The sequence below is a fragment of the Halichondria panicea genome, chromosome 15, assembly GCF_963675165.1.
Source record: "Halichondria panicea chromosome 15, odHalPani1.1, whole genome shotgun sequence".
Taxonomy (NCBI): domain Eukaryota; kingdom Metazoa; phylum Porifera; class Demospongiae; order Suberitida; family Halichondriidae; genus Halichondria; species Halichondria panicea.
In genome coordinates, this window is record NC_087391.1 from 3,952,329 (window position 1) to 3,974,191 (window position 21,863).

Below are 21,863 nucleotides of genomic sequence, written 5' to 3' on the forward strand. Positions count from 1 at the left end.
CATCCGGGAAATAAAGCTGTGCATATAAAACCACAACAAAAATTTTTATTTTTACATTGACGTTTGCATGTCTACATGTACGTAATTACAATGAAGTTCACAATACTGACATATGTGCATTGTCTTGTCTATTGTCCATTTGTGAGAACAGTCTGCAATAAAAGTCAGCTACTGGCACTCTGAGTCCAAAGTTAGCAGCCATCTCTTCAATCTTTCGTTTGCGCTTTACATGAGGAGGGCAATACCTACAATGGGTAAATTATTGGCAAACAATTTACACACAATTGTGTCCACCATGCACAAACAATGACTATGAAAAGCAATTTACAGACACATTCCCGCAAGGAGTAGCCAACATTTGCTGACTTAATTCGACTGAGTGCATGACCATGTGGGGATACAAACATAAGTATCCCTTCCATCTCTAGGACACCACAACACACCCTGATAACAGCCCCAACCGTGATCTTTGACTGAAAATAATATTTCACTTTCAATTTTATATCTTGCTTGGTGTACTATACTAACAAACAAAGCCGGGATAAACCAAACACCAGGGAAGGATTTGTCCAGGTACAAACAAACTGAAACCTCAAATCTTTCAAGAATACCATTAGGTGCACAGCTATAAGGAATGTACTTTCACCCATTCTATTTCCCATGATCAAGGGTTCATGGGTATGATATAATAAGATATTTGCATTCCAATTAACAGACAAGAATGGAGTATATAAACCAAGGGAGAGACCCCCATTCTTTAAGAGGTTGGATGAAATCACAAGCCAATGAATATAGTAGCCAGTGCCAGTGATCTCAATAGGACTATCCCTGGGGTACTTTAGTGGTTCACAAGAGTGCTGACTTGTTACAAGCAGTGCAACACATATTGAATACAGGTCTGATCCACGATGAGCAAACAGTGAATCAACATTAATTAGAACACAGCATGATGTTGCTCTACAGTATTAGCATTCTATCAAGCTCTAATGTTGCATGGGTAATCCCAAGAAATAGCTTAAGAATTACAAATCCCAAAAGCAAAATACGGTATGGAAATCAGAACTATAACATTTAGGCTTCTTCCTCACCCTTCATTTTCCATCCTGTGTCGCTGACACATGTTGAGAGTTGTCTGACGTACTAGGATACTGAGTGAGCGTCGACTGACCACCATCCCATCAATGAGTGGCCCAGCCATGGTGTCAGGTCTACAGTGAATACACACAATGACACCTTCCTCCCAGAGAGGATTTGAAGTATTACATGGTGGGTGCAAACAACACAAGCACAAAAGAAGAGTGTACATGTATTTCAGGTATACATCAAGTTAAAAGCTTAGTGTTTACACTATTAGGCTTGACCAAAATCACATTAAGGCTTGTACCACATCCCTTAGGACTTACAGACTGACTGCACAGCGGGCTTCTGTACAACCACTAGCTATGGTGCCCAGCATTCAGAGGGCTTCTGTAATTACCACACAACCTATGGATTCCTAGCACACCTGCTTTTTGGGTTCTTTGTGATGATCTGAAAGAGCCCAGATGAGAGCATGTGAATAAACACTACCGGTAGCCCCTTCTTGACAAACTTCTGACTCCCAGTCACACCTCCACTGTGTAGAATACCACTCAGTGTCTCCAGGGGAAACGTCGAATGATCCTCAAACTTCTCCAGCCAGACAACAATAGCTGCACAGTCCTGAGGCACTGCTCCTCTTTTGCTACGTGGTGTGTCCAGCGCGACTATCTCCGGTTTGCTGCTGTGTCTACGACTAGTACCGCCACCACCATCGGCAGTCACTGCAGATTCGCCCACACCACTGCCCTGTGTGTCCTTCATAGGGGGTTGCATAGAGGATAGAAGCTCTCCTTGATGGCTGGACAGGGAGTTGGTGTCTTGACCGGAGTCAGATGATTCGGTGCTTCGAATACTCAACGCTGAATCACTCGACGAAGGTTTAAGAGTTGGCATTATAAAGGCTACTTCAGAGATAGCGTCGGCATAGTACGGGAACGGTTTTAGTGGGATTTCAGCGGATAACCCTATAGGTCGAGATTGGTCAAAGGATTTTGCCTCACGGATACGACCTGAGAATCCTGGGTGTGAGATGGGGTCCACTATCCATCCCAGGCCGTGTAGAAACTCTATGTACTCGGCAGGCTTATCCATCAGTTTCTGTGTGGTGTACATGTGTATGTGTTACGTGAGAAATCGCTAAGTGTTCATGAGTTAACCTTTACACACAAGTTCACAACGATCATTTTGGCTGTTGATGGTGTTGCACAAAAAAATAGTAACCTGCCAACTCAGCTTATTAAGCATTGTGTATTGAACACATGAAACTAATTGTGAGAAAGTTGTGACAGTGTTTAACAACAATTAGTGCAATTCGCAATTGATAATCATACTCTATACTGACAAAGGGACTTAGCACATGTGTGCAACATGCTTGGTGGGATTGGCATAATTGGATGAACATGATCTTATAACACATGTCAAGTACAGTAGTAACAATAGTACGTACAGGCCGGGTAATCTTACAGTAATACTAGACACTTAGGAATTAGGAGCTGATTTACAATTCTGAAACAGCAGATATATAGGCCACTAAAAAACAAGCACAAAGGTCACCTGTGTGAGTAAGATATCTTCAGGTTTAGAGATCCCCTCTTTGAGGTAGAGTACAAACACTGTGTTACAGTAACGAGAGGGAAGGCGGTCCAGAGTGCAGAGGCTGTTCAGCAGGTTCGGACTGTTCTCTAGCATAGTCAGGGAAGACTGTTGGCTGTCAGCACGTTCCTGTGTGTGTGTGTATGTGTGAGTGTGAGCGTGTGTGTGTGTGTGTGTGTGTGCGTGTGTGAGCGTGTGTGTACATGCAGTGACATCATCCCAAAACTTTTAGCCAAGCACCTACTGACAAAGAATTATAAAGGATGAAGGCGCCTGCTCTGAAACCATATTCAGAGGCTCCATTGTAACAGTATTGGTATTTTAATTTTCTGACTTTACTTTTTGTAGATTACCACACACTCAACAATGTAAGTAGTAAAAGGTATTGGCATACATGGTGTGGGAATGTTTCCAAGGCTAAGGGTTGGCATGCACTTCAAACGATTTATCATACACATCATAGCCACAACAAAGTGCTAGCAACTGGGTCACCCAGCAACATCCCATTATGACCTACTGCACTGGACAGGATTCCGTTATTGGAGCCAGCAGATGAGATAGCAGTGGACAATGATAATCATGAGATCATTGGGTGGGGGAATTTTAAACTTTAATTTTGAGAACAACCTAGCGATTATGAATATCAAAACTCACTGTTAATTGTAAGCAGAGTATTAACAGCATTGCTATGAAGCTGAAGGATCACCATAACAACGTTAAGTTATGCAATGCTAAGGAATAAATAACCAAAAGTTAACGTATTATTTTAGCAAAGCATTCAGGGCGCACATAATTATAATTATAGCCTTTTATTTTTATGCATAAATGTTTCATAAATTATGTACACTGATACAGGTAGTACGTAACGTATAATTATATGATTATGTAAATAAAATAATTTATTACACAATGCAAATTGTGTGGCTGTAACCAAGTCAGGAAAGGATTAGTGCATATATCTAGTGACTTCACTCCTGAGAGGAAGGAAAGAATAATATTAACATGACATAAAGTAGCCTACATATCACATCGTCTGCCCACATAGCGAACAAGGCTTCTCCGTACAAAGCTTTGTACTGCATTTCATTATTTCCTCTACCTTCCCCATTCACCAGAATTTAACAGATCATTCATATCCATGTCCTGGTTCCTTGAAGGGTTTCTTATGATCTAAAGTAGCTTTGAATTCCTGAAACTACCATAATGAAGAATTACATGCAATGATTTAATTCAGCCCGTATTAAAGTATTCAAAGTATTTGTTTTCTTTTCCACTGAGTCAGAGCAACAGGTGATAGCTATTTATGTACATATGTACATGATTATATTATCTAAGGTTGATGTCATACGCATATTTATATCATCACGGTCATAATGACAGTCCCATGCTGTGTCCCTCTTACAAGTAGTTGAGCTCATTTCATTACCTGAATATTCATTATTGGAGCTACCCACCTTGAAACGTTGACAGTACACATCATTCCATGCTAATTGTTATAGTTGTGCATGAGTAAATGCAGGAAATTAGGTTACCAAGGCCAAGGAAAACTTAGTACCCATTATCCATTTATTGCATGTGTAAGTACGTACGCATGACAAAGTAAAACATCAACATACGTACGTTAATCAGTGGAATATAGTGCGTATGGTTCGGGCTGCATCATAATCAGGCAGTAGCTGCATGGAGTCATACTGCTGAGAGTGGGAATTGTCAGTTAGAAACTTCCTCTACAACCTACTATTTATTTTCCTCGAACAAGAAACCCAGCTACAGTACCAAACAGACTACATACAATCCAACAGACATTTAGTAACACCGTTAGTGGGAATTGTCAGTTAGAAACTTCCTCTACAACCTACTATTTATTTTCCTCGAACAAGAAACCCAGCTACAGTACCAAACAGACTACATACAATCCAACAGACATTTAGTAACACCGTTCCAGTTAGATATTCCCTGGAAGAGAGCAATAAAATGTATGAAGGAAATATGCACACATACGTACTTCCAGGTCTTTGAAATGAATAGCTTAGTGGGCCAGCTGAACAGTAACATGATATGTCTACAAGTCAAGTCTACATCATTTTCACGCCCATAAAAATAATAATGACAAATGCGATATTATTATACGAGAAACACGTACACAATTGAATCATTAGAATAGTGTGCTCGTTCTAATACAGCCATGTAATCAATAGGACAGCGGGTAATTTCCGTTGCAGTGCATATTTTCGTGTGAACTACGTTTTCTAAATATTCGCACAGCTCAGAATAGTGACGTAGATTCAATATCTCATTTACAACTAATGCTCTAAATACGAAAATAACCCGCTATACGGTAGTTAGGTTATGATAATTATGAATATATGCACCTCCATATATACCAGTAAACTACTCAAGGTACTGTGTGAGCACGATTGTTATGGCTATGGGGACAATAGCAGGAGTACCACAGGACAGGTGGACAACCCACACTTTAATTGACAGCTGCAATTACCACACAACAGCAAAAGTCCCACACATTCAGCTCATTGTATTAACACCCCCACTATACACATTGTGAATGCTGCATGGCTACTGCAAGCTGTTGTACCTATCAACACTAGCTCCTTGTATACACTGTGAATGTTTACACACGTATACACAGTTGCATGGTTGTATATACATGTATGTATGACTCAGAATTCAGTAGGTGGGGGCACAGATTATTTCATAGCGTGGGAAAAAATAACTAAAAACTCGCAATGAGCTTTAAAAGGGGATGAAAAACATTGCTGTGGTTCCATACAAGGAAGTTTCAAGGATATGTGAGACAATACATTGATGTGAATAACTGAGTGGGTTTAAAATAAGGTTTTAATTGGTGGTGGTTTCACTATGAATTCCCTTAGAGTGAGAATGTATACCCCTTGAAAACAGGTTGTAATTTCAGTATTTTGTGTACATGTAGTAGAAACGACATGTAGTAGAAACGATTTCACTTTGGGTATATACATTGTACATTGTAGTACTCTCCATGTATTTTCTACCAAGTCTGATCAAACTGACCCGGATCAGATACTCTACGCTGTTCTCTGCAATGAGCCTAAACCTAAGCGTCATTATGCAAGGATTGAAATTAAGTTTGCTACTCTCACTTTGCTACTCCCAGCTCTCAGCCCTATAATGGATAATTCCCTTAATTTATATAAGGTGTATAAGTGGTGCCAGTAACCTTACAACTCAAAGGCAGTTCTACAGTAAGTTAGAGTAGGGGATTACGCCAGACACATAGGGCAGCACCCCTAGAGAGTAGGGGACTACACCAGACACATAGAGCAGCACCCCTAGAGAGTAGGGGACTACACCAGACACATAGGGCAGCACCCCTAGAGAGTAGGGGACTACACCAGACACATAGGGCAGCACCCCTAGAGAGTAGGGGACTACACCAGACACATAGGGCAGCACCCCTAGAGAGTAGGGGACTACACCAGACACATAGGGCAGCACCCCTAGAGAGTAGGGGACTACACCAGACACATAGGGCAGCACCCCTAGAGAGTAGGGGACTACACCAGACACATAGGGCAGCAACCCCTAGAGAGTAGGGAACTACACCAGACACATAGGACAGCACCCCTAGCAAGAGAGTAGGGAACTACACCAGACACATAGGCGGGCAGCACCCCTAGAGAGTAAGACTACACCAGACACATAGGCGGGCAGCACCCCTCAAGAGTAGGGGATACAGATATGAGTATGATAGTGTATTATTTGCAGTCCTTGTGCCAAGAGGGAACTTACACTCTGGAACTAACAGGGCACCTCCCTGCACTGAAGTATTCACCCAGGGGAACAACCAATGTGTAGGGGGGTTGTATGGGGGGAAGATAGTGTATGGGCTAGCCCCTTGGTTAGACCAGGGGAGAGTCTCTTGACAATTAAACTATTGTGACAATTAAGTGCATGAGCTTTGTCTAGTTACCACAGCATATGGTGTTAGATTACTTCTTAATCAACCATCCATTAAATGTGTAGCATGTTGTATATGTACCACACATACTTGTGCAATTAAACGTGTCCACTGCGTCCACCTACATTGTACATGTACATGTAAACTGTACACAGGAAATCTCCTTATTACAGCCACCGTTAGCCTGGCCCAAGGGTGATCTCTATAAATTGTAGTATACATACATGTACGTATGACCCCAAGGAAAGCATATGCAGCTGTGTGGGAGAGGATAGTTAAGTATGCAATGGAAATAGTGCATGGGCCTAAAATGATAGCTAGTATTATGAACAGTAATTGATACTTTAACATTACATGAAGGGGCTTAATTTGTACAATAATCCCCATTTTAATACACGAAAACATCACTTGAAATAAATACGGAAGTCATGCATTCGATAATCATCATGGTAGAGCTAACTACGTACGTATTAACATCTAAGTGGAATCATTACCTCATTAATTAAGAGTATGCTTTGAATTGAACACTAGGAAAACACAGCTGGGAATATTGAGCTAGGAAACTGAGAATAGTGGGGAATTGCGCACATGCGCACGCTACAAGATCAAAGATGTTAATTCCTTAATGTGTCGTAGTCACGTACGTCTCAAAAGTATACACAATACTGCAAAACAACCAGCCATCATATAAGATATTGTACGTGTGTTCTTCAATGCAGTGCCTGCGGACTATACAATATCAACATGTTACTTGTATACGTTTACTCACAATAGGGTGTTTTGAAAACATACAATGTAAACTTTTGCACCCTAAGTACGTAGCTATACATGTATGTGTATGTGCATATAATATATACCGCATGCACACCCATGTGCTTAAGTTACAGTTGTATAACCTACGCCGTATCAGTGTATGTAAACCAATAAACATAATCAATACGAGTCAACCAGTTTCACTAGCAAGAGGGAATGTTTACAACTGGTAGGAGAAACAGTCAGAAGACAAAGGTCAAATAAAGAGGGATGACACAACTTACGGTCTATATTTAGAAGCTATATTATAATTATAATAACATTGAACTGTGCAAAAGCAATGTCATAGTTCAGTAGTTCAGTAAAACCAATCACAATAATTATTTATATATCCACATACATGTATGTATATAATCCCCCTGGTTATTGCGTATATTACATGTACTAGGCAGGTACAGCATGTGCATGATTTCATCAGATGTATAGGACCAGTAATGACCTTATTTAGTGCAGCCTTTCTGGACCTAGCCTAGACCACATCCTAATTACAACAGGACATACGTCATCAGAAACATGAAAATTCTTCACAAAGTCTTCAAAAGCTTGCACAAGCACACACAACAGACCCCCTATAAGAATTCTTACGTACATTTAATTGGGACAGAATAAATCCACCACAGCCAGGACACAGTTTACATACCATCAATAGTTGCCTTGTAAACAATAACACTGTTACTAATATTATACTCATAAATATAAATAGAATATAATTATACATGGCTATAAAAGTTTACCTGAACACTCTCAATATTCAGCATTCCTATGTGATTCAAGAACAGCCGTGCCGTGTTCACGCACTCTTGAACCCTGTGTGTGTGCGGGGGAGGAAGTTATGGTAATATTCAACCCAGGCCTACTTTACAGTGGAACCTCTTACATGCATAAAAACAGTCAGACCAGAAAATTCAACCAAGTCATATCATTACATCAGTACTTTTACTGGTGAACCGGTTCGCGAGCCAACAACCTTTGACCATTGCACACGTGCTCGTATACATGTTATACTTATTGTCCACTACATCAGAATTTATGGCAGTAAACCTCCGAGGACGAGGGCGAAGCCCCGAGGCCAAGGATAGTTTACGTTTGCCATAAAATTCGAATGTAGTGGACAATAAGTGTTATATACCCACTTGAATGAAAAGTACTTGCTACCTAAGCTACCTCACCTTGGATACAACTAGCAAACAGTCTCAAAAACTATTGAAAACGAACAAAAAGCTTGTGCGTATAGCTTGAAGCCAGTGCTAAGCTTCTAGCTCTACGCACTAACTCGTCAATGTCCAAGCAGTGAGCCCCACCCTTCCTCATGTTTAGCGAGCCCCACCCATCTGTCCTGCCCTTGTCAACAAGTGTCTAGCTTCTTTTTGGCTGTGTAGATCTAGTATAAAATCAGTGCGCCCTCAACGCAAGGGAATTATGAGGAATGTGCTCCAGGGCTGGGGTTTATGGTAGTTAAACCCCACCCAGTTGCTATGATACAGACCCCAAGTGGGGAATATGTAGGTATATTTTTGCAAAGCCATTGGAACTCGCTAAGTATGCATAATTATGTTTGATGCTCGCAATTTTTGTTGTAGTAATCTGCAGCCCCCTAAAATCACACCTCTTCGTTTAGAGGTTGCATTGCCTAATATTAGAGCAAAGCAGTATAGCCGGAATGTGTGTGTGTGTGTGTGTGTATGCAGTTCGTTTTTACTTGATGAAATACTTTGACAGTAGGTACCATACGCATAGCAACGATGCATTAATTCTTGATTTCTGAATTCTTCCCCTATTGAAAGTTTGGGAACCTAACAATTTCCTATACATGTACCTCTTTTATGAAACTAGGAAAATGAAACAATATTTACCCACCACCAGAAATCCAATTAGTGTCAATTAATTAATCCACAAGCATGCACATTTGTATGGTACATGTACATGTATGTATAGTCAACAAAAAGTGCACACGAACCTGGTAGGCTCCAAAGCTATCGTAGGGTCAGGGTATGTCACACTGTCTCTACGGAGACGAGCCTTATTGTGAACTTTGACCTCCTCCTCAATCTACACAGGAAAGCAAGTAATCACCGTGGATACATAGCATACGATATGTGCAGTCACTGGATCATGGGAAAGCAAACAAATAAACTTTTGGATTCCAGAATTAGACAAGTATATTATAATACATACAATTTAGCTCTAGGTAGTGTTGAAACCTGCTCTGAGAAATTGAGGCATGTCGTGTGAGAATAAGAGCAATGGCTGACCTGCTGAGTGGTGAGTGCAGCAATGGCCGTGTGTAGAGGCAGGGAGATATCGTCTAACACCTCCTCCAGGTCAGGGATACTCTGGTTACTGTAATGGGGGCAAACCACACGCGTATACAGGAAGGGTCATTGATAACTGGAGACATCACATCACCATTTAAAGATTGTGGGACTACTGCATGCTCAGGTTGATTGAGATTGGCTCGTGTCCGTACTACCTACAGTACCAAACATTATGGTGGTGTTCAGGGCAATTAATGACCCCTAAACAACGGGTAAGTACTTGTAGATCCGTTGCAAGAGCATTGTCTACAAGAACACCCACTCAACACTAGGAAGGTTAACTGCAACAGTTTAGTTACTACTGACAGTGTCAGGTTGAAGGTGACCCTTACAACCACACAATAAAGTGACGGAAACCCTAAACAACGGGTAAGTACTTGTAGATCCGTTGCAAGAGCATTGTCTACAAGAACAACCACTCAACACTAGGAAGGTTACTGCAACAGTTTAGTTACTACTGACAGTGTCAGGTTGAAGGTGACCCTTACAACCACACAATAAAGTGACGGAAACCCAATATCAGATAATGTTTATGTCAACATGAGTACCTGTGTTGTTGAGGGTATTCTCAAAGCAATTTATGTCTTAATCAGACTATTTACAAACATTAAATGGTACACAAAGTAATCGAATATAGCCCTAATCAAATACAGAGAATGGAGCTATAGATATGTTGGGCATAGAAGCATTAGAAGAGAGACGGAATGCCCCTAGAGAAGTTCACAGCCCAAAACAAAGTACTAATCAGGATCAAGTCAATCATAGGTATGATCTTCATACGTAATCTAACGTAAAGAAGCTCCATTTTAATCATGCCCTATAGCTGTACATACATCCCCTGTGGGTTTCCTGTTTAGGCTACAGTACACACTTTGACCTCCATGCACTGCACTGACAGTGACACCCTGACAGGTGTATACCCAGAAAGCCCTAATCACTAGAGCTAACCAAGCACTCCCGACAACTTAGTAAATAGAAGTGCCAAATACATGTACAAGGGATGTGCTGTTATTGTCTCTTTGATAAACAGAGCTAGAAGAAGCAACACTGCTGCAGCATAATTATTCTACTTTGATTAGTGTCTCTGAAAGCTGCCATTGTGGTCACATTGTCATATGTATTCTTCCTCTTTGTTCGTTTTTTTACAATTTGTATTATGAAATTGCTGTCAATTATCGCATACCAGGCGGCCTTTCTCTTCGCGGCCTGGAATCGAGGCTAACATGTACACTGCACTATTGACACAACACCCACATATACATGTAACACCCTGTTTACAATGATAGCTGAGTCACATGACTAGTGACAATATTCATGGGTGGTGAAATCACCTCCCCATCCTACAGGAAAACGACGGGAATCAAAACAAATGCACGAGAATGTAAACAACATGATCTACATGTATAGGATGTAAACACACTAGAGCTAATGAGCTGTAGTTTATAGGGAGTTCTCTTATACATGTACGGATATATACGGATAATCAAAATCAGGCACAGTCATTATTAATTTTGCTGACTGAGCCTAGTGAAACTCTAGTGCCAGTCAACAATGACATAGTAGTTGACAGACATAGTAGTTGACAGACATAGCTAATGGTATTAACGGCTGGGAAATATGAGTGCAACTCAATTAAAGCTCTAACCTACATGTAATCCATATGTCACAAAGAATAGATGTTACCACAACACACAGCTTTGTAATTACAGCTTAGACACAACGTTTCTTCTCTGCACCCATTCAACTGTGTCGCAATCAGATACCATGTCAGTACACTAGCTAGCATCAAAATACTGAGATTGCAGAGGTTAGGGCAAAACGAGTAGACTAGTACCACGGCAATCACAATGATGTCCTGCAAATAGTCTCAAAGGATTTCATTGCAAAGAAAGTCACATACGTATTAACTCACATTTTCATGATGGGCTCCTGGTCGACTTGTTCTGGCCATGGCCTCCGCTCCAAGTCTGACTGAGGTATTGTGCGAGGGGTCCTTGGATGTGGGCGGGGCTTGCTGATCATATGATCAGTGGAAACCTGCAGGACCAAAAAGATACTCTTTAACAGGGGTACATTTCTACTAGGTAGATGCGTTTATGAGTTTCCTGTACTACCAGGAGGCATGAATATTCATGCACTCCTGGTAGCCCATCAAAACACCCTCATTAAGGTGAATAGTCTTGCTGTCTACATGGCAGCTCAAGGGAGAATTCACTCAAAGGAGTTTACACTGACATATCACATAGTGTGGGGGTGGACAGGGAAAATGGGAAAATAGGGAAAATACAAGAATGGTGGTGCATTTCTATAAAGGAAATGCTTCTATAATCAAAGGAAGTAAACAAACCAATGTATGCATGTATTGTACACTGCTATCTATTAATGGATACATCACTATATAGAAGCTGTCAGGAAACCCTTCCCTGTGGTATCTGTGGTATTGAAAGGGAATGTGTGTACCCAAACAGATAAGGGACGATGCACTTTCCCTTCTCACACTAAATGCGCTTGCCACAGGCAAGTACAAATACAAACAAACTTAGCAACCAATAATATTAGGAGCCAAGCTGCCTCCTCTCATTCCCATTACATCATCATGAAACATGCTTACTGTCACAGCTGCACACTTACGTATGCATGATAATGTTATAGTACATTAGGTGTCGGCAAGTCTCATTTTAAGCTATTCCGAGAAAACTACTGTCAATGGAAGGAAGGCAAAAATAGCTGCCTTCCACTATTGTTATACCTAATTCCTAATCTATGGTATTTCCGATGTGCATACCGAGTGCATATGTTTTAATAGGGAGCCAGTTTTACCTGCTGTGATCGAGGGTTATTCCGCAGCTGCATGCTCCACACGTGTCTTCCAGTGAGGCTGCGGACAACAGCTGTCACTGTAGGCAGTGAGCTTGCATCGTCGTCATGGAATGCACCCTCCAATAGACCAAGCACCAGTGAATTGTCCATGATGAAGTACTGGAACTTTGCATTTTCCTGTTATGCAAGGACAATTGAAACAGGTCGCAAAGTTGTAGATGGTACCTTTGTTTCAGGCCGAAGCTTCGATATAATGTCTTCTTCGGAGAGCAAAGAAGATAAAGCCTCAGCTCCACACGGTGATGGGAATGCACCCTGTGATGGAATAAACATACCATGTGCAAAAAAAAAAAAAACATGAAATTGTGACACAGAAATGAATAATGCTATCCTATCCCTATTATTTAACCTTGAAAAAAGAATGGGTCAGTAGGAGGAGGACATGGACTGAAGAAAAATAATAAATAAAATAAGTGTGTGCTGTAAGAAAAAATAGAGTTGAGTCAGACTATATTGCTCGGGCTGCTAACTGATACCTATTCACAGATGCTATCCCCCTACTGCCTATCACGAAACCTTTTGCCTGCTGCTTTTCAGCCCTGGGCCAGTACGATTTTCATTATTCAACCTGGACATTTTAGACTCATCTGAAACACCCATGTTGATGCTAGACTTAGAGCGGACACCCGATCGACATAGAATATCAACCACCAGGATTCCCGACCTCAAACCCTTCAACAACTCTAGCTCTGGAAGCTCCAGTTACAGCCACACGCGACCTTGGCCAGCTGACATTTATGGACACATATTTTGCTTATAACCACCTCAAAACTCATTTCTACTACAGTAAAACACCTACAGCCTTCTCCATGACACAGGAGAGTATGAATTCAGCCATTTCTTTCACTCTTCCAGAAATTGGCTTCATCTCCTTGTTGCCTATTTCAAGAATAAAGCAAAAAAACACAAAAAAAACACTGAATACATAATTCTAAATGGTTGAGGCCTTCTTCACCTTTGTACACCTTCTCCCCATTTGCCATCTGCAGAAAAGAAGGGAAGGTGCAGTGATTAAAATCAGGCAACTCGGGCATGTACCATCTCTTCTAGTGCAGAGAAACTAATCAAAAGATCACAGCATGTGTCCCAATCATGTATCGGTATTATCGATATTAAAACTGCATGTACATATGCATTATGCTATAATAATTACAGAGGTCAAGAGTACAGTGAATATCTATACTCAGACTCACAGATGACACTGTGCCTGACACACCCAGTTCTATCACCTCCATTACAGCTGTCAGTGACTCCTGCAAGGGAGGTTGCACTATGAGCACCATCGTTTAACATATTATATGCACTAGCTCATGCATGCAGTTGCCATAATGTACGTCCTCGGAACCAGAACTGTACGTGTACAGTTATTTCACACACAGTGATCACAGTTCCCAACACCAGCCTCTGTTATTATAGATCACCATGCACCGCCCACTGTGTTTGCTATACTACACTTAATTGTGTTCCTGCCGCCATTGAGAGGGGGACCACGACCTTTGAAGTAATTACATCAGGAATGTAGTAATGTCCTTAGCAAACGGATTAACCCTAGATAAATTGTTAGGTTGCCTGGGTTTCATTCAGTACCCACATACACGTATACTGTCTCCAGTACGTAGGGGATTTACCAGATACAATACATATACATGTACATGTACGTGTAGACCTCATACAAATTTAGTCACACAACTCATTGGAACTATTACCAGGTCGCCCACACACATAGTACACAGTCTAAACAACAGAAAATACACAATGTGTAACAATCAGATCGACATCTTGAAACCTGTGTGCATGCATGTGTACACAGATGAAGCTAGTGTGAGCCACCTTGTAACCTAGGAGATAGGGGTGTGCATTGATCCAGCGTAGCAGGGTGTTGAGAGCAGCCACTATGGACGTGTGGAGATCCTTGTTGTGTTGAGGCCTGTCCTTCATGGCTTGGTGCTGGATAAAGCTACACACCAGCAGCACAGGATGCTGACAGTCACTGCGATCTGTGGGAGTAGAGATTGTAAAACGTTGACAATACCGTATTTGTACAAATTGCTAATAAACAGACTGCATCAGGTTTAACAAAAGATTGTGCTGATAAGTAGTTTATCAAACCGTATCTACAGGTATCTTTGGTATAATTACCCCGTACAATTATTAATAGGAGCCCTACAACTAACTACACATCTCCCCGTACTAATGTCCTCGATTTGCAGCTCTGCCAGTCCCCCAAAGAGCTCTAGTGCAGCCAAGGCCACTTGCACGTTAGTCTCTCCCCACTCAGTCAGACAGTAGTTGCCCGATGTCACAGCCTGCTGGAACAGAGACGACGTTGAATAGACTGTGTGTGTGTGGAGGGGGGAGGGGATGTGTGTATGTGGGGAGGGTGTGTGGGTGGGGGATGCATGTGTGGGGTGGAGGGTGGGGGAGGATGTGTGAGTGGGGGATGCATGTGTGTGGTGGAGGGTGGGGGAGGATGTGTGGGTAGGGGATGCATGTGTGTGGTGGAGGGTGGGGGAGGATGTGTGGGTAGGGGATGCATGTGTGTGGTGGAGGGTGGGGGAGGATGTGTGGGTAGGGGATGCATGTGTGTGGTGGAGGGTGGGGGAGGATGTGTGGGTAGGGGATGCATGTGTGGGGTGGAGGGTGTGTGGGTGGGGGAGGATGTGTGGGTAATTGAACATAGGTAAGGGGCAAACAGTAGCTATTCATGACTGAGCCTGATTGTACGCCCACGAATAAAATGTTTTCCCCTACAACAACAAACAGGCACCTACAACTACAACAAACAGGCAAGGTTTCTGCATTTTGGACGCCCTCATATTTCTAGGAAGAGGCCTGTAATACATTAACACGCATGAATTGATTTATGTGATAAAACGTATCACTGTAGTAACCACTACATACATGTACATGTACATGTACATCCAACAATTCACCTAGTCAACAAAGAGGCATAATTGCTTTCAAACGGGCCTTATTTGGAATGAGCGTATGGAATTTTAATTTTAAGCAATTAAGTAATTAAATAATATGGGTGCACCAGGACATACGTACATGTACATACGTATCTAATAAGATACGCATAGATTTTCAAAGTAACAACAATCCATGGATAGTTCCAGGATGAAGACATGCCACATGAAACATTGTGTGGGCGTTCAGTGGACATACCGGTGCCATTTAGCCATAATTATAACAGAATATTCACTCCCCAATCTAACATACACCTTGATATTTTATCCACAGTTCCAACTTCCAATTTCAATAAGATGGTTTAATTTATCAATTGATAGCAGCACTAGTGCAAGCACGCACACACACACAATTATTAGTAGATTGGCAGTGGGTTCGTAGGTGTTCAGACATAATTATTTTCACTCATGTTCAAACTGTTATAATGTATCTCGATTCTGCAGAGAAAGGCTTGATCTGAAAACGGACTGGACAGGTTTATTTAGCCTTTTCTGTGTATGTATGTCTGATATTATAATCTATAATGAATGAATACTGTCATTTGGAAGAATACAGAACTTGTACTATCTTGGTTAATAGGTTAATTCGTCATTCAGATCAGAATAGAATAAGGCAAGAGTACTCGGGATTTGCTGAGGTATGGGCCCTCAGCATAGTGTACACACCAAACACACAGTGTACTGTACACAAACAAGTCTGGAAGTATTTGAAGAGTAATATCAGCCACTAGAAACAACGTAGGGGAGGTATACATTGTGTATATAACTACAGGATGTATGTACATGTGTACAACCCCTCCCCTTCCTCCCTTGGTGATAGCTCTGATTGAAGTGTAAACCACAATAGAAAAACAGATACTGTACAGTACTGCACCCTTTTGAACTTCTATAAATTTATACTACACAAAACGATTATCAAATAAATAAATTGCATCGCTGGTACACGTACAGCTTTCCCAGCATAATTAGGGAGATACCCTAATCTTACATCATATAATTACTTGCACTGTAAGAAATTGAAGGAAGGAGACAGAAGTCTGCCAACACTCTATGAAGAGAGGCAGCAGCCCTCTAACACACAAAACGAATACAGAGTCGCAGTTTTGGGGCTTACTTTCTTTATAATGCTGTTCAAACATCATTGCCTACAACAACCTTACATACCAGCACTAACCGACCAACCAAAGCACACACTCCTTATTCTATACCTCGGTGATAACTGACCAGTTGGTGAGAGGGTGATCTGTGACTGGACTGAGGCGTCACTCCGAGTGGCACCGAGGGGACGATGGGGGGCATTGATGGATGACACTTCCACATCCTCCTCACTCTCAACAGAGATCATCCGAGACACGGCATTCTCATAGCACACTGTAGGGCAAATTACATAACACAATAAAGTGCAGCTCAGCTAAACAAGAATGTATAGACCACGATTAAAACACGAGACAAAACGAAGGAAGTACAATGTAGAACAAGAAACTGAATGGGAACTTTCTCAATACATAGCAAACTATTCACTATGTGTGCAATATGCAAGAGAAAAGTGCAATAGACAGACAATTAATACAGTGGGATAAAAGAAACAGGATATTCATATTTCTTTGCTGCTCTCCCAAAGCATTTCAGTTTGTTTTCAGTTTGTATAGAAGACTAGCAACAAGGATGCTTTCAGTATTGCAGGTATGTAGGATTTCAGGTGGTTGAATGTTAAGTGCAGCCACTCATCGCCACTAATTAAATCAGTCTGGTAAACATACAACGTACATGTACGTACAGTGATCGAATGACATGGTCATGGGTGGCAGCACTTTAACCTTAATTTGCATCACATCCTTTGCATCAGTTGCACACTGGTACACTAGCTATTGAGTAAACAGCAGTACACACCCCCTCACCTATGTCCTGCATGAAGGTCATGAGTGCGTGGAGCAGCATCTGCACATTAACCGGATCCTTCTCACTCTCCACTGCTCTAAAGAGAATGTTGAGGAGCTTGTCTTTCAGTGAGACAAATGTGAGAGGAGGGCCGTCCGTGGTATTGTGGGTGGAGCTGGGGTCAGAGGTCAGGGTATTTGCAGACAAGGAGCCTCGATGGGAAGGAGTGGGTGGGACTTGGAGATCAGGGACTACCTTGGACAAGTCTGAGGGAGGGGTTGTGTTGATAACTTAACATAGGCGGGAGAAGCCGCATACAGACCATACATGTACGGATTAATAAATGAGAGAAAAAGATCATTAGAGAGGAGGGTCAACAGCATCCCAACAAGGACCTGTTATATTTATCATACAAACCTATTATGCCAGTAGGCTTCTAGCGTACATGAAAAGAGGGTATTTTGTGCCACATGTGCCACATGTATTGCATACAACATCTGTAGTATCTTTGAAACCACAAAACACTGCCGCCTCTGTTGGCTACACACTGGCTAGGGAAAACAGGAGTTGCTAGGTAATGGGCCACTCCACCTCATGCACACTACTTATATAGTCTATTTAATGAGCAATATCACCAAGAGAAGCCACCCAATCACGGTGCACGGTGCTGTCATGTGCCCATGCACCCATTTTACCTTATATAGACATATATGCACTGAAAACAGAGATAAATTTTGTTGCAAGCAATGCCGCCCACCCACACCTACTCACCGGGTAGAGGCTGGTCGAGGAAGTGCAGGGGCAGAGAGAGCATGGAGAGGAGGAGATCAATGGAACAGTTACGCAGCTCAACACTGTCCACAGCGCACCTAGTAAACAACAGTACATGTGAATATAAGTACATGTGAATATACATACATGTATATGTAGGCTCATTTGCTGTACCTAGAGGGACACTATAACAAAAGTCATATGGACATTAAACATTAATAAGCACTACACAGCCAGAAACTGCTTTAACATTATACGTCACACTTAACTGCTACTACTGTAACAGTGCAATGTAACACTTGGGTAAGGATCATTAACTTAACATTCAATATACATAATAACAAGGAGTAGTACAGCACATACAGTAACAGTGGAACCTGTTAGGCAAACCAATAATGACTGTAAAATTCTGACAGCACAGATCGAAATAATTATACACACTTTATAAGCTTACATGTAGGCAAGTATCCAGGCTGTATTATACAGAGGGTGAGATCTGCTCTCAGGGTGACCACAATACCGGTACAGTACAAGTGGGCATGCACTTACCTGAAGGAGACTTCGTTGGGTGGTAGAATGATTTCAAGGGCCTCTATGAGATGGGGCACCACCATGTTGATGCTCTTCATGTCCTTCCTGAGTAGGCCACGTGAGTTCAAGATGATCTTGGTCAGCATTTGACCATGGCAGATCTAAGGATAGAGTAACAGTTGTTATACTTGGTATCTGGATAGAAACAGGGGTATTTACTGTAAACTTAGAGAGGTCACACAACTTAAAAAGACATGTAGACCAACTCTACTTTGGTTCACGAAAACAGCTAGCTAATTTTAAGAGGTCATACATGTAGATTGAGTATAAAGAAGATACAATACATTCTGGAGACTGTTCTTAAATCACACTACACTGTCCCTCACCGCCTCGTTGAACTGCAGCCCAACTGTGAGGGCGTGATAGAACCTGCCCAAGTAGACGGGCAGAAATGGTTCACCACACTGCTGGGAGGTGAAGATAGAACAGAGAGCACCAAGGGCTTCAGCACGACCCTCCTCATAGTCCCCAATGTTCACCAGGTCAGCTGACGCACCATGGGAATGCTCTGAAGTCACATGACTAAGCCTCTTCTTCTCTTTCTCTTCAGCTATTGGAAGAATGTTTAGAATGTCATGTACACATGTACAGTGTATAGTATTCTACGTGTATTATAATAATTGGCGTCAGAGACATTATTACACAATGGGATAATTTCTCATAGTACTAAATACAGTAGAACCTCGATTATCCGGCCCTCCATTATCCGGAACCTCGATTATCCGGCTTGGCAGTTTTATTCTTATCAGATCAGAAAATGGGTGTGTCCCTCAAACGAGCATGAGGGTTGCAGCTGTTACCATGGAGACATCCCTGCTTATCTTCTGCGCATGCGCAGACAACCATGTGGCACTGCTGTTTATCAATAAAGTGGGTGGATCAAGGCGTGGTTTATCTATTCGATTATCCGGCATATTCACTTATCCGGCCTGCTTCTGGAACCAAGGTGTCCGGATAATCGAGGTTCTACTGTATACACATCACAACACGGATGGAGATCTAAATCTGAGTCCAAAGTACTAATGTAACTCACAGGGCCAGATGGCTGCCTCAAAGAGCCACTCTCCAAACAAGTGGAGAAGTGTGTTTCCTCTCGGCTTTCCCACCTCCCCAAATAAGGGTACAGTAACGGCCCGGGGAGCAGAGGAGGGGGTGGAGGGGGCGGAGCTTACAGAGGCCGAGGAACCAGGTGACACAGGAGTCACATACCAGGTGCTCACACGATTGCCTGTGGCTGAGAGAAATCCAAATTGTTAGAAATCCGAATCGTTGCTACATGTATGTACATGTTGCTAATCTTAAAAATATGGAGATGAACAGTAAATACAGAAAATTAAATAAAAGTGCGGGAGGAAGAAAAATAGAAACACCTTTGAAAATGTGTGATAGATCTACACAAATGCATTGTATTTACATTGCTTCCCATCATGACATAAAGATGAGCGTATACTAACTGCACCTTGTCTGAGTCCATCCCGTATAGCCCTGACACCCGGAGAGCCATGCGCAGTCCTAACCACAGGGAGCTCCACCTTCTTGACCACTCGACTTGGCATCCGCTCAGCTAGAAACAGATACACAAGCTTTGCAATACCAGACATCACTTCTTGGAATATCTTGGGGAGGTCGGTTAAGCAGGTTTGGATAGAGGAATGGATCTTGTGCTTGGGTTTGCTTGACTCGAACTCACTGAAAGCTGCTTGAAAGGCAGGGGATTGAAAAATTCTGCTAGGGTAGGACAATTCCACAGGGTTCCCGATTGTGTGTAGCATTCTAAACCAGCACTGGACAAGCACGTCTTTTGGCATTCCATCGATAATCGCTTTGAAATCTTTGTCTTGTTTTTCCAGTGATTGCTTGATGCCACTTAGGTAGCTCGGTCCGTAGAGGTGAGCGATGACACGCAGAGATAGTGAGTAGACGGCTTTATTCCATTGCTCAACTACACAATGGTGATGTCTCCAGTTGGCAAAAAGCTCTCGAAGTGTCTTCCAGAGAGAAGGACTTGGGAAACAGGTGTTACAGGCACATAGCCATGCCTCAAACAGAACGTGAATGAGAAGACTACAGAGAGTGACCCCAAGGCTATTCGCCTCAGGGGGTGGGGAGAGAAGTGTGTCCAATACTTTGAGGAGGTATTTGAGCAGAGCTTGCCACGTTTCTCGAGAGAACACAGCGTTAGCATTACGGATGACATAGTGTGTAATTTGCAATGCTCTGTTGCCCAACACAGCATGGTTGTGAGGACCCATACTGTGATGAAATCCTGTAGATCCACTCGAACTCGAACCAATCCCTGTGTGTGGAAGCTCAGGAACTCTCGGCATGAAAAGTAGCGATAACTGCTCAAATATTATCTGGGCATAGTGATTCGGGTCAGCCAAAACAGGTGCAGGTATTGAACCTTTCTTAGTCGTCAAGGCGTTCAACCAGATGTCATAGACGTCAATACAACTGGCAATGAGCTGCTGCTCATTCAGTGGTAGTGTGAGACCGTATCCAATAACCTGCATGGTCCAGTGGACTTGTTCAGCCGTTGACAACGGGTTAGGGGAAGGGACCCTAGTGGAGTTGGTCGTCTCGCTGAGTGGTTTCAGGACGGCGTGGACCACGTCTCTACCAACCGTGGGAGGGAAGGTGGTGAGAACACTGTTAGGGTTTGGCTCATTTTGGACGGCTTCGGTGAGAGATTTCCACTCACTGTACATCCTGCATTGCATGACCATAGATAGATAACACACACATTTAATATACACACGTACACAGGGTTGTTTGGTATGGTAATATGTCCAAATGAAGCACACCACGCTATAGTATGTTAATGTTGTGAGGCTATTATAAAACTAAAAGGCTTACTTGTTTATTCTCTTATACAATCCACTTGAAAGTTTGTCACTTCAAAAGGGCCGGCCAACACTAATCTGGTATTGGTCGACAATAATTACAGACTGGTATAGGTCGACAATTACAAAAGGCATAATTATCTGGTGTGTGTGGGGGGGGTCCATATAAGTAGCT

The 21,863-nt window shown here is 42.2% G+C and overlaps 1 protein-coding gene across 2 annotated transcripts; it reads right to left on the bottom strand.

The window, feature by feature from the left end:
- Positions 1–23: 23 nt before the first annotated feature.
- Positions 24–21,851, bottom strand: LOC135348672 (ral GTPase-activating protein subunit beta-like). 2 transcript variants are annotated; one of them, XM_064546954.1, is made up of 23 exons: positions 21,702–21,851; positions 20,305–21,554; positions 19,879–20,073; positions 19,172–19,395; positions 18,804–18,946; positions 18,255–18,352; positions 17,504–17,749; positions 16,830–16,976; positions 14,828–14,971; positions 14,467–14,633; positions 13,830–13,889; positions 13,592–13,619; positions 13,436–13,515; positions 12,802–12,891; positions 12,577–12,753; positions 11,669–11,793; positions 9,694–9,781; positions 9,399–9,490; positions 8,176–8,248; positions 2,635–2,802; positions 1,505–2,178; positions 1,089–1,208; positions 24–245 (listed from the first exon to the last, which is right to left on the bottom strand). In XM_064546954.1, exons 2-23 carry the CDS (start codon positions 21,551–21,553, stop codon positions 98–100), a joined length of 4,536 nt encoding a protein of 1,511 aa, XP_064403024.1. In that variant the 5' UTR covers position 21,554; positions 21,702–21,851; the 3' UTR covers positions 24–97. The 2 variants fall into 2 exon arrangements, with proteins under 2 accessions (XP_064403024.1, XP_064403023.1); XM_064546953.1 differs by having other exon boundaries at positions 19,879–20,079.
- Between the last annotated feature and the right edge of the window lie 12 nt (positions 21,852–21,863).

Coding starts and splice junctions, on each gene's coding strand:
- LOC135348672 (XM_064546953.1), bottom strand. CDS start 21,553: ATGTACAGTGAGTGGAAATCTCTCACCGAAGCCGTCCAAAATGAGCCA. Junction 2,803..8,175: donor TGAATATTGAGAGTGTTCAG/GTAAACTTTTAT, acceptor ACACACACACAG/GAACGTGCTGACAGCCAACA. Junction 1,209..1,504: donor ACAAAGAACCCAAAAAGCAG/GTGTGCTAGGAA, acceptor TATTCACTGTAG/ACCTGACACCATGGCTGGGC.